At 36.3% G+C, this 13,103-nt stretch overlaps 1 protein-coding gene across 7 annotated transcripts in view; it reads left to right on the top strand.

Annotated features, from left to right (window-relative positions):
* The window catches only part of LOC150095089 (spectrin beta chain-like), a 577,773-nt gene that overhangs the window by 405,792 nt on the left and 158,878 nt on the right, over nucleotides 1-13,103 (top strand). For all 7 annotated transcript variants that reach the window (XM_090411296.1, XM_090411299.1, XM_090411298.1 and 4 more), the window contains exon 36: nucleotides 691-935. In XM_090411296.1, coding sequence (XP_090267422.1) covers nucleotides 691-935 — 245 coding nt within the window. The remainder of the gene's footprint in view (nucleotides 1-690; nucleotides 936-13,103) is intronic.

The raw sequence follows: 13,103 nt of genomic DNA, 5'->3' as shown, positions 1-13,103 counted from the left end.
CTTTTCTATGAAGCCTGTTTCCTAAATTAACAATCTTATGCATGTTTTAGCCCTTGCACTTGTTATGTACATATGGTATTTTCATAATTCTTCTGCTAATAATTATTCTTATTTTTCTGTTGATGCTCTATACATTGCTGTGCCTGTCTTTGTTTCTGTTAACATTATTCCATTAGCTGACTTATCACTGACCTTGGTCTCCACAAGAGACCCAGGTCAGTGACAGCCAGACTTGTCATGCTGCATAAGGTTGTGCCAAATTAAATATTTGCTTATGTTATATCATCATAATTTGTATGTAGTTTAAGTCAATGCAGAATATCACATGGACAGCTGTCCCCAATTACTAGCCCCAATTCTTTTGGTATCTAGCTGATACCAATTAACAATACTATATGGAAAGGAGAATTCAACATTAAGGCAGAATTTCCATTTGATTTTCCTTGTTGCTTACAGACTCTGTGGAGTTCTTCTCCCAGTTATCTAGATTTCACTCTTAAGCAGTCATGATTATTTAATTTTAATTCATTAATTAAAATATTCAATTAAAATAATAACTTAAGCTTTGTCTCTCAATATTGTAACAAAAAGAAAAAAAATCTCACATTTTTGAAACTTTCATGTAATATTCATTAAGCATATAGATAAGTAATATCAATTAAGTGATAACTTTTTTTTCATGTTATGCAGGTCCAACAGATTCAAGAAGAATCATCTAAACTTCAGTCAGCATATGCTGGTGAAAAAGCTAGAGAAATTACTAATAGGGAAGCTGAAGTGGTGGGAGCCTGGCAATGGTTACTATCATTATGTGAAGCAAGGAGAGGTAAGTTGGTTGATACAGGAGACCTCTTCAGGTTCCTCAACATGGTTCGTGATCTGATGCTGTGGATGGATGATGTTGTCAGGCAGATGAATACATCTGAAAAGCCAAGGTATGGCATTATTATTACTATACACATAACTGTTATTCATTCATTAGGTTAATATTATTTGAAATGCCAGCAGTAGTGAATATATTAATTTGATTTTGTAACTGAACTTTGTAGCTGTATAAAAATAAAAAAAATTAGTGAATAGATATTTTTGTACATGCCATGGAATTTGAAGAAACAGGAAAAAAAAAAACAAAGAAAAAGATTTTGTGTGCTTGGCATGCAGGAATGATATTCTATGTGAAACATCTTTGGAATTTAATATAATAAATTAAGTTTAATCCTTTATCCACATCTTTGGAATTTAATTATTTTTTAAATAAAGAAAAGAAATAATTTCATTTATTTTTTTAATGTAATATATTATCTGAGAGATAACATATTACATTAATTTTGGAAATTAATGTAATTAATTTATTTTAGAAATACAAGATGCAATTGATTTGTATTAACTAAAATATGAGACAGACCCATGAATTGCAAATTATGTAATCTCCACCAGAAAACTGCATCCATAGAAGTACCACTTCTCATTGTTGACATACCAGGATCGTTATTCATAGTGTGGTTGAACTTATTTTAGAAATTCAGAGTTCGTGCAAATTAGCAGAGAAATCAATGTTTCAAAATCAGAGAAATTAGCAGAGAAATCAAAGCATGAAAACATCTCCCACCAGCCTGATGCCTATAGTTTTTCTGTCATATGTCAGTAAATAATATCAAGATTTGGAATAGTAATATGTGTGTGTTATTCTTGTTTTCATGTACTCAGTTTTCTCAATAGATTTCTCGCTAACCTTTCATACTCCTTTTGACAAAGGTCTTGTCACCAGTAGGAGAAATGTTGTGGAGTCCATTTATATTAGTTACTCTGGATAAGGCGGTATAATCCAATGACTGCTTATGGTTTTTTTCATGTTCATACACAACCAAATTGAAAGTTCCTCCTTGGGATTAATGAATGGTTGTGATGTGAGATGGAATTAGAGGAAAGTGATTTCATTTAGCTGACATAATTTTATTCTCATTCAGTACACACTGGCTGTGTGACATCTGATCACAATGAAGACATCACTAATGTTATACAATTGGGTGTGCTGAAAACCTTATTCCTCAGCATCGACTCATGGAGCAGTTGGAAATTTGATCCAAGGTCATTTAATGTTGGATGTTTATTATTCAAATTGAATGCTTGCTGGTTGATATAAAGCACTATTTGCTAATCTATCTGAAATATCTGTTACTTAAATTAAGGGGATATTAATTCCCACATAGTTTTAAAACCGAATAAGAAACTCAAAGATTGGAATCAGAGAGTTTCTTGCCGAATATAGTAAACTATAAAGTATCGGCGAACACTAGTGTTAGCCAATGCAAGTGATCCTAGTACGTGGTACAATCTCGGGCAACTCGTTGCAAAGGTGAGTAAAGTTCAGATCGCTATTCTTAGGTATTTTCCATAATGTAAAAACACATTTCCTAGGAAATGTATGCTGTTATTACATTATGGAGGGAGGTTACTACCCAGACCGGTTTCAGCCTTTTTTGAGGCTTCATCAGTGAGTAGCTAGACCCAATGCCAAAGTGTATAGCGAAAAGAACTTAAGTACTTTGCGAACGAGTTTTCCAAACAGGTGCAACCATTAAGTTACTTAAGTATAAAGAGCTAATAAGCTTCATTTCGGCAATGAAAACATTACTTAAATTAAGGGGATATTAATTCCCACATAGTTTTAAAACCGAATAAGAAACTCAAAGATTGGAATCAGAGAGTTTCTTGCTGAATATAGTAAACTATAAAGTATCGGCGAACACTAGCGTTAGCCAATGCAAGTGATCCTAGTACGTGGTACAATCTCGGGCAACTCGTTGCAAAGGTGAGTAAAGTTCAGATCGCTATTCTTAGGTATTTTCCATAATGTAAAAACACATTTCCTAGGAAATGTATGCTGTTATTACATTATGGAGGGAGGTCACTACCCAGACCGGTTTCAGCCTTTTTTGAGGCTTCATCAGTGAGTAGCTAGACCCAATGCCAAAGTGTATAGCGAAAAGAACTTACGTACTTTGCGAACGAGTTTTCCAAACAGGTGCAACCATTAAGTTACTTAAGTATAAACTAATAAGCTTCATTTCGGCAATGAAAACATTACTTAAATTAAGGGGATATTAATTCCCACATAGTTTTAAAACCAAATAAGAAACTCAAAGATTGGAATCAGAGAGTTTCTTGCCGAATATAGTAAACTATAAAGTATCGGCGAACACTAGCGTTAGCCAATGCAAGTGATCCTAGTACGTGGTACAATCTCGGGCAACTCGTTGCAAAGGTGAGTAAAGTTCAGATCGCTATTCTTAGGTATTTTCCATAATGTAAAAACAAATTTCCTAGGAAATGTATGCTGTTATTACATTATGGAGGGAGGTCACTACCCAGACCGGTTTCTTTTTTATAGTTTACTAGTTTTTTTATAGTTTTTTATAGTTTTTTTATAGTTTACTATATTCGGCAAGAAACTCTCTGATTCCAATCTTTGAGTTTCTTATTCGGTTTTAAAACTATGTGGGAATTAATATCCCCTTAATTTAAGTAATGTTTTCATTGCCGAAATGAAGCTTATTAGCTCTTTATACTTAAGTAACTTAATGGTTGCACCTGTTTGGAAAACTCGTTCGCAAAGTACTTAAGTTCTTTTCGCTATACACTTTGGCATTGGGTCTAGCTACTCACTGATGAAGCCTCAAAAAAGGCTGAAACCGGTCTGGGTAGTGACCTCCCTCCATAATGTAATAACAGCATACATTTCCTAGGAAATGTGTTTTTACATTATGGAAAATACCTAAGAATAGCGATCTGAACTTTACTGACCTTTGCAACGAGTTGCCCGAGATTGTACCACGTACTATGATCACTTGCATTGGCTAACGCCGATACTTTATAGTTTACTATATTCGGCAAGAAACTCTCTGATTCCAATCTTTGAGTTTCTTATTCGGTTTTAAAACTATGTGGGAATTAATATCCCCTTAATTTAAGTAATGTTTTCATTGCCGAAATGAAGCTTATTAGCTCTTTATACTTAAGTAACTTAATGGTTGCACCTGTTTGGAAAACTCGTTCGCAAAGTACTTAAGTTCTTTTCGCTATACACTTTGGCATTGGGTCTAGCTACTCACTGATGAAGCCTCAAAAAAGGCTGAAACCGGTCTGGGTAGTGACCTCCCTCCATAATGTAATAACAGCATACATTTCCTAGGAAATGTGTTTTTACATTATGGAAAATACCTAAGAATAGCGATCTGAACTTTACTCACCTTTGCAACGAGTTGCCCGAGATTGTACCACGTACTAGGATCACTTGCATTGGCTAACGCTAGTGTTCGCCGATACTTTATAGTTTACTATATTCGGCAAGAAACTCTCTGATTCCAATCTTTGAGTTTCTTATTCGGTTTTAAAACTATGTGGGAATTAATATCCCCTTAATTTAAGTAATGTTTTCATTGCCGAAATGAAGCTTATTAGCTCTTTATACTTAAGTAACTTAATGGTTGCACCTGTTTGGAAAACTCGTTCGCAAAGTACTTAAGTTCTTTTCGCTATACACTTTGGCATTGGGTCTAGCTACTCACTGATGAAGCCTCAAAAAAGGCTGAAACCGGTCTGGGTAGTGACCTCCCTCCATAATGTAATAACAGCATACATTTCCTAGGAAATGTGTTTTTACATTATGGAAAATACCTAAGAATAGCGATTTGAACTTTACTCACCTTTGCAACGAGTTGCCCGAGATTGTACCACGTACTACTGATCACTTGCATTGGCTAACGCTAGTGTTCGCCGATACTTTATAGTTTACTATATTCGGCAAGAAACTCTCTGATTCCAATCTTTGAGTTTCTTATTCGGTTTTAAAACTATGTGGGAATTAATATCCCCTTAATTTAAGTAATGTTTTCATTGCCGAAATGAAGCTTATTAGCTCTTTATACTTAAGTAAATGAAATATCTGTATTTATGGTGATGCGATATGGTTTGCTAACAACCAAGGAAGTTTATAAGGTAGACCATCAGAGTCGTAAACAGACATTTTATATAGCTTCTGTCTTACATGGGCTTCTTGCTCTACATTTTTTAACCCAAAGAATGTCTTGACTGAAGTCAACTTGTCTTATGACAAGTCAAGCAGTGAGTTATTTTAGCAATTTACAGACTGATTGTGAACCAAATCTCATAACGTTGGAGCAAAGTCTTATCAGTTTTTTCTTTTGTCATGAAACATGGTTCAGTCAGTTTGTCTTCTGAATCTTCTTTGGTCTAGAGGCTTGCAACCAAGCATTGTAAGCTGCTTGCATTTCAATCAAAGAAGGAATCTGTTCACATTTTTTTTAACTGCTAAAGGTTGCATTCTTTGGAGAAATCAGATTGAGGAAGGCTATTCTACAGAACAGAAGTAGATGGAATGAAAGAGGAGGCAGAGAAGTTGGTTTGGCAAGTTTCGAGCTGTACTGTAAATGGGTGTTGGTTAGCAGCAACTCTTGTTTTTATGATTTCAGAGTAAAGTGGAGGAATGATAGTAGCTAATTCAGCAGGGAATTATTCTGGAAAATATTTGTAGAACAGTAAGGCAGAAACTGAATGGTTATGGGAGAGAGAGAGAGATTGAAGTGGATTCACAAGAGAGCGATCATTAATTAACCAGTTCACTCTCTTTCAGATAGCATCATACAATCTGAGAGAGGATTTTGGTGTGCCATCCAATATATGTGAGCATTATTTCATGGTTGGGTGGATTTGGGATTTGTATAGAGTTAGTAGCTGTAAAGGTTAGGTTAGGTTAAGAGTGTCTTAAGTGGAAGATTTCTACAGCCACCAAAAAAACTTACACTAAGTTTTTTTGGTGGCTGTAGAAGATGTGGTTGAGATGTGTTTGTGCTGGGAAAGGTTGGAGGTATAGGTCAGTCCAAGAAGAGAAATCTGATCATGTTTGGATATCTGCATATTATTGGAGTTAAGGAGAGAGAGAGAGAGATGAGAGCTCTTTGTTGAGAGAGATCAGACAGGACTGAGTTTGGTGGCATTGAAGTCTACAAGGTTGTCCTTGCCCATTCAGATATAGCTGTGTGATTGGAGTTCAGAACATTAGTTGTGGTGGTGGATCTTGAGCACTGCGAGGTTTGTCAAGTGAAAAGGAGGAATGCAGTGTATTGTCATTGGCAAAGCTTTGGATAGGATTGGAAGTCTGAGTACAGGTCATTTATATATAAGAATAAGAGAGTGGGTGAAAGAATAGAATTATGGGATACTCCTGCATTGGTGGGGAAATCTGAGATGAGGAAACCATCCACCATGACTCATAATGAGTGACCAATGATAAAGTTGGTGAACCAGTTACAGAGAAGAATGAAGGCAGACCATAGAATTACTTAATATTTAATTAAGATACAGTGTATTGAAATAATTATTAGGACAACACTGTATTTTAGAGAAACTTAAATTGCACACAGTTGAATAGCACATAGGCCCAGCTTTAGCTATGATCATATTTTCCATCTGTCTAACATACCGTCTGATAATATGAAGCGTTTTAAACTATTTTCTTCACCACGACCACCACTTTATACATCAGGTACAAAGGCTCCTCAGGCATTCACCATACTCAGACATGTCCATCTAATTAGCAAAAGGCATAACATGAGTCATTACTTCATACCATTTACTTCTGACGTTTCTTTCATTCTCAACATCCTTGATGTGTTCTGATCAGCTGTCTCCTCAGATATGCCACTTTGTCCTGTGTGGTGCAGTCCACAACTGCAACTGATCTTTATAGATAACTTTCTTGTAGAAAGCACAAATTAGGGCTGACAGCACATATAACAGATACAAAACATTTAGTAGAATGGCAACAAAACTGAAATGATCCACATTGATTACTGCTTTTACTCAAGAGCATTCAAGGAATCAGCCGAAATGATGAAGTATCCTCTGCAGTGTAACAAAAAAACAAGGGATGATTTTACATCAAATCTGATGCTCCTTAATCCATCATAACACACGTATCTACTAGAAGTATACAGCAACCCAGTAGCCAGCATAACAGCAAATGCATGCTTTCTATTGTTTAAACTTTTTCAAATATTCTTCACTAGAAATGTTAACTGTTATTACTTTGCTTGTAGTTTTTTAAGTTATTCCTAAGTTATTTAACTGATGTGACATCTTTGCAACTTGCACAATGTGGGACCCTGAATTTCAGGTCATTCTTCATCACCGCTCCATGATCTCTCATATCCTCTACATCCTTTAAAGTTTTCCCACCAAGTGTACAAGTGCCTCCTTCTTCCAGATTTTCATGTTTTAGCTCCTCATTCATCCATTTTACACCTACCTTATTCAGCCTTTTGACCTTTGGAATACATTCTCACATGGTTGTTATGTATTTCTTTGTCAGTTCCCATGCAGTATTTAATTCCTTACTGCTTAACTTGCAGAAACATCTTGGATAGCTCCAGCTATCTCCTAAGCTTGTCATAATCACCAGCATTGTAATTTCACATATATCCTTTCCTCACAGAAGTCTGCATGTGGCTAGCCACACCCCAGGTGATCACTTTATGATTACTCTTACCAACTGGATGAAAGTACAAAACCCCACTCACAATTATGTGATCTGATGAAATGATCAGATCTGAATCTCTCAATCCTTGCTTGCCCTCCTTGACATGCTGTTTGAAGTTGTCTCTTAAGAACTCCATTTCTATTCCTGACGGGAATCTTGACGAGAATAGAAATGGAGATATGATGTTTTTTGTGGTGAAGGGGAGAGTGCTGCTGCTGACGATTGCAGGGGAATTATGTCCATGGAAGGTTGAGATACAAGGAGAAAAAAGTGGCAGTGGTATCGAAGCAGTATGTGAAGTGGAGGTTGATAGAATGAGATATTTGCATGAAATATCTCAAGGGCTGTTGGAAGGTGGAAATAAAGAAATGTACATGCAACTTGACTTGGTGAGCAAGTGAAGGGTGACCATAATGGTGATTTCAATTATGGCAATATTGATTGGAATGAAGATTTCGCATCAGGTAATAAAAAGAGAGTGAATTTCTCGAGTTCATAAGGAACAACAATCTTAGGTTAGGCGGTAAATATGAGGGTGGCCTAAAACGTTCTCGGCCTAACAATGAAAACGAATTTATAATTTCAAAATCATTTTTATTGTTCAATATAATCTTCCTTAAGACTAATACGTTTACTCCAGTTATGCTCCAGTGCCATTATCCTGTCCCTGTAGTGATTCTCAGTAAGATCTGCAAAATACCTCTCTACAGCTGCAATCACCTCTTGATTCAAAGAACAACTTTGACCAGTGAGGAAGAGTTTTAATTTTGGGAAGAGAGAGAAGTCAGAGGGAGCCAAATCTGGGGAATAGGGTGGATGCTCCAATAATTCATAGTGCAGGTCCCTTAATTTTCCCATTGCCAAAACACTTTTGTGGGCAGGCGTATTGTCCTGATGATAGATGATTTTTTTCTTCTGCAAACGGGGTCTTTTCTCATGAATTTTTTCATCTAGTCTTATTAAAAGTTCGGAATAATATTCTGCGGTTATTGTTTTACCCTTTTCAAGATAATTAATAAACAAAATGTCTTTAGCATCCCAAAACACCGAAGCCATGACCTTTCCTGCTGATGGAACCGACTTTGTCTTATTTGTCTCTGAACAATTTGCTTCTGTCCACTGTTTTGACTGCTGTTTGGATTCTGGTGTGTAATGGTGAATCCAAGTCTGATCCATAGTAAACAATCGATGCACAAAATCAGTTTTATTCTTGTTAAAACGCTCCAAGCACTGTTCAGAGATTTTCATGCAAGTGCATTTTTGATCTGCTGTGAGCAAGCGCGGCACCCATCTTGTAGAAAGCTTTTTCATTTGCAATTCTTCATGCAAAATATATCCTATACGTTGCAAATGCCTATAATCTCAGCAATTTCATGCGCTTTGACTCGCTGGTCATTCAATACCATATTGTGCACTTGATCAATGATTTATGGTGTTGTTACACTTTTTTGGACGTCCTTCATGTGGATCATCTTCAAGGCTGGTACAGCCATGTTTAAACTTGTCAGCCCATTTCTTAATTGTTGAAAATGAAGGAAAAGAGTGCCCATAAACTTTTATGAACTTCGAATGAATTTCTTTTGGCATTAAACCTTCTTTTATAAAGAATTTTATAACTGCAATGTACTCAATTTTATCAATTTCAAGTGATACAGACAACACTTTTGCTTCAGACAGTTGTATAAAACAAACTACTTGATAGAATGAGTTGAAATTTCACATGGATGCTTATGACAGATGTAACAAATTAAAAAAAAAAAAAAATCTTGCCGATAGTGTTGCCATCTATGGTCGAGACCGAGAACTTTTCATATCATCCTCATAATGGAGGTTATACAAGGGCTGAAATTCTTAGATCTGGTTATATTATCAGAGGATGTGATTGTGAATGGAGTATCTAACCTTCTGCCAGCTGGTGACAGTGACTATGAAGTGATCACTTGGGTTGCAGCCAGTCACATGAGAACTGTGATAAAGAAGGGATAATATGTGGAATTACAGGGCTTGTAATTATTTATAGCTTAGGAACAGTAAAGGGAAAAGGATATAGATGCTGCATAGGCATTGATTAAGAGCTATTTAACAGCAGCAATATCTGCAGGTATTCCAAAGGTGAAAAAGGCTAAACAAGCTAAGACTAAAATGGATGAATGAAGAGATTAAGCATGAAATTTATTATTATTATTACATGACACCTCCTGGGAGTCCAAAGACTCATCGAGGGAAGGGAGGGCATCTACTCTACAGCTCTCAGTCCCCACCACTCAATCCACCAACTACAACGAACTGCAACCTACACCAATGCCATCTGCCGCCAACAACCACCACTAGTATTTTCACAGACAATCACAAACATCCATGCCAATGGCGGGATTTGAACCCACAGCCTTAATATGTGGGTTCAAAAAAACGGCTGGAAAGCAGATATGCTAACCACTCGACCAACCAGGCCTGCAAAAATATGCAGCTGGTAGGATTCGAACTTACGCAGGAATAGGAATATCCAATGGATTTCAAGACCATCACCTTAACCACTTGCCATGACTGCACTAAAGCCAACTGCACCCAATGTTCCCAGGTGAGCACCCTCTCAAGTACTGACTGGGCCAGACACTGCTTAACTTTAGTGATCAGACAAGAACTGATGCATTTAGCCTTTGTGACAGTTGGCTAAATTTGGAAGAAGAAGAATAAAGCACTGTGGAGGCAACACAATAAATGTTGGTAATAATTAGTTGCATGAAGGGTACAAAGAGCAGGTGAGGAAGGCGACTCAGTTGGTAAAGGCAGTAAAAGTGCAGTATGAGAAGAAATTAGCTAAATCAAGTTAAGAAAATCCTAGTAAGTTCTTTTGACTTGTAACAAGTAGAAAGAAAAATTACTATGAGAGGATGATTCTAGTTTGATGAAGAGGGATAATATAAAGAGGGTTATTATCCCTCTTTATTAGTGGGATAATAACTTCAATATCAAGGGGGGGGGGGGCAGTTCTTATAAACACCACAATTGAGGTTCTATCTTAATTCCTTCATGTTGATTATCACAACTTTTCAGCACACCCTCGTATATTTGCTTGTGTGTTTTTCAACATCTAAGTATCCTTTGAGCTATTTCACCAACTATTGCAATATGTCTTCTGAACTTCACCTCTGTCCATCATCACCCCTAAAGTCCCCCTAACTTCCTCAATTTCCTGCAATCTAGTGCCATCAACGTTACACACACAGTGTGTAACATTACATTTTGCAACATTAATTAAATAATGAAACATCATCATCAAATTCCTGATATATACCCTCAAGGGATGTACAGGATATGATAGTACTACATGAAAAATTTACATCATTACCAACTTCTATCTATAATTTTCCTCCAAATCAGTCTGTTAAATGTAAAGACTCCAATATTATCAGGTCTTATATTTCTGTCTTCTAAGGCACTTTTTACTGTATCGATCCACCTATATCTTGGTCTTCCTCTGGGTCTTTTTCTTGCCAACCTGGCAGAGAACACTTGTTCTGCTAATCTTTCCTCTCCCATTCTGCTTAAGTGACCATATCACCTGAGATTAGTTCTGCTAATGCATTCCTGGATGCTGACAATATCAAGTTCTTTCGTAATATCCTCGTTTTTAATATGATATTGCCATTGATGCCATCTGTTCATACCCCTAATCTTTCTCAGGACTCTCATATCTGCGGTCTCTAGTCTTTGGTTAAGTGTTTTACTTCTAACCCAGCTCTCAGATCCATAAGTTAAAATTGGTTTAAACACTGTCTTGTACAGCTAATTTAGCATTTTGGCTAATTTCTCTCTTATTCCATATAAATTTATTCAGTTGACTTCCTACCATACCTGCTTTGTTGATTCTGTTGTCTATTTCCATATTTAACTTACCATCTTCACTAAAAATCATGCCTAAGTAGCTGAAATGTTTTCTTGTTCTGATAGGTTCTCCATTCACAATGCAGTTGATATTTTGAATTTCTGCCTATTTTCATTGTCTTTGTCTTTTTAATGCTGACCTTCCTACCATATCTATCACAAGTTATTCAATTTAGTCAGGGAATCTTGCAGACTTGTAGTGGATTTATTTAGAAGTATAACATCATTTGCATAAAGCAAAAAAAGCTGACATTAACATCTCCAATTTTGATATGAAGTTTAATACCACTTTCCTTCATAATGTGATCCATATAGATAATGAATAACAGAAGGGATAATGTACATCCTTGTATCACACAAGATTTAACATTAAAGCATCTTCCTGTACTTCCTTCAATTCTAACTGCTAACTTACAACTCAAATAAAAACTAAGTATTGCTTGATATAATGGCCCATTGACACCATATAACTGTAGCATATTGATTAGCTTCTCTCTTGGCACCTTGTCATATGCCTTTTCCAGATCTACAAAACTTAAATACAGATCTTTGTTATATTCCCATGATTTCTCAACTATTTGTCGTAAAGTAAAAATCTGATTCTGACAGCCTCTATTTGGCCTGAATCCAGCTTGTTCTTCACCAAGCTTATCTTCCACAATTCTTCTGAACCGTTTCTCAAGTGTACTTGCATATATCTTACCAGGAACACTCAGTAATGAAATGCCTCTGTAATTCTCACATTCAATTTTATTTCCCTTTTTATATATGGGTACTATGAAAGTTCTACTCCAATCATCTGTAATTCATCCTTCTGTCCAGGCTTTCTGCACTATGCTGTGCAGCCACTGTATGACGTTTATACCTAATTGTGCATTTCTAGTCGAATATCATTTACTCCTGCTGCCTTTCGAAATGTGGAAAGGCAGCAGGAGTAGATGATATTTGACCAGAAATGCTCAAGTATGGAGGTATAAGAGTCTTACAGTGACTGCACTGCATAGTTCGGAAGGCCTGGACAGAGGGACGAATTCCAGATGATTGGAGTGGAGCTCTCATGGTACCCATATATAAAAAGGGAAATAAAATGGAATGTGAGAATTACAGAGGTATTTCTATGCTGAGGGTTCCTGGTAAGATTTATGCAAGTATACTTGAGAAATGGTTGAGTAGGATTGTGGAAGAAAAGCTTGGTGAAGAACAATCTAGATTCAGGCCAAATAGAGGCTGTCAGAATCAGATTTTTACTTTACGACAAATAGTTGAGAAATCATGGGAATATAACAAAGATCTGTATTTAAGTTTTGTAGATCTGGAAAAGGCATATGACAAGGTGCCAAGAGAGAAGCTATTCAAAACACTACAGTTGTATGGTGTCAGTGAGGCATTATATCAAGCAATACTTTATTATATTTTATACTAGTCTTTATTTAAGTTGAAAATCAGTAGCTAGAATTAAAGGAAGTACAGAAAGATGGTTTAATGTTAAATCTGGTGTGTCAGAGAAGGATGTACGTTATCCTCTCTTTTATTCATTATCTATATGGATCACATTGTGAAGGAAAGTGGTATTCAACCTGATATCAAAATTGGAGATGTTAATGTCAGCTCTTTGCTTTATGAGGACGATGTTAGATTTCTAAATAAATACGCTGCAAGT

This window comes from Typopeltis vanoorti, chromosome 21 (genome assembly GCF_054136105.1).
Source record: "Typopeltis vanoorti isolate ZY-2024b chromosome 21, IOZ_Tvanoo_1.0, whole genome shotgun sequence".
Classification (NCBI taxonomy): Eukaryota; Metazoa; Arthropoda; class Arachnida; order Uropygi; family Thelyphonidae; genus Typopeltis; species Typopeltis vanoorti.
The sequence above is the reverse complement of the archived record's forward strand: the minus strand, read 5'-3'. Positions and strand labels throughout refer to the sequence as shown.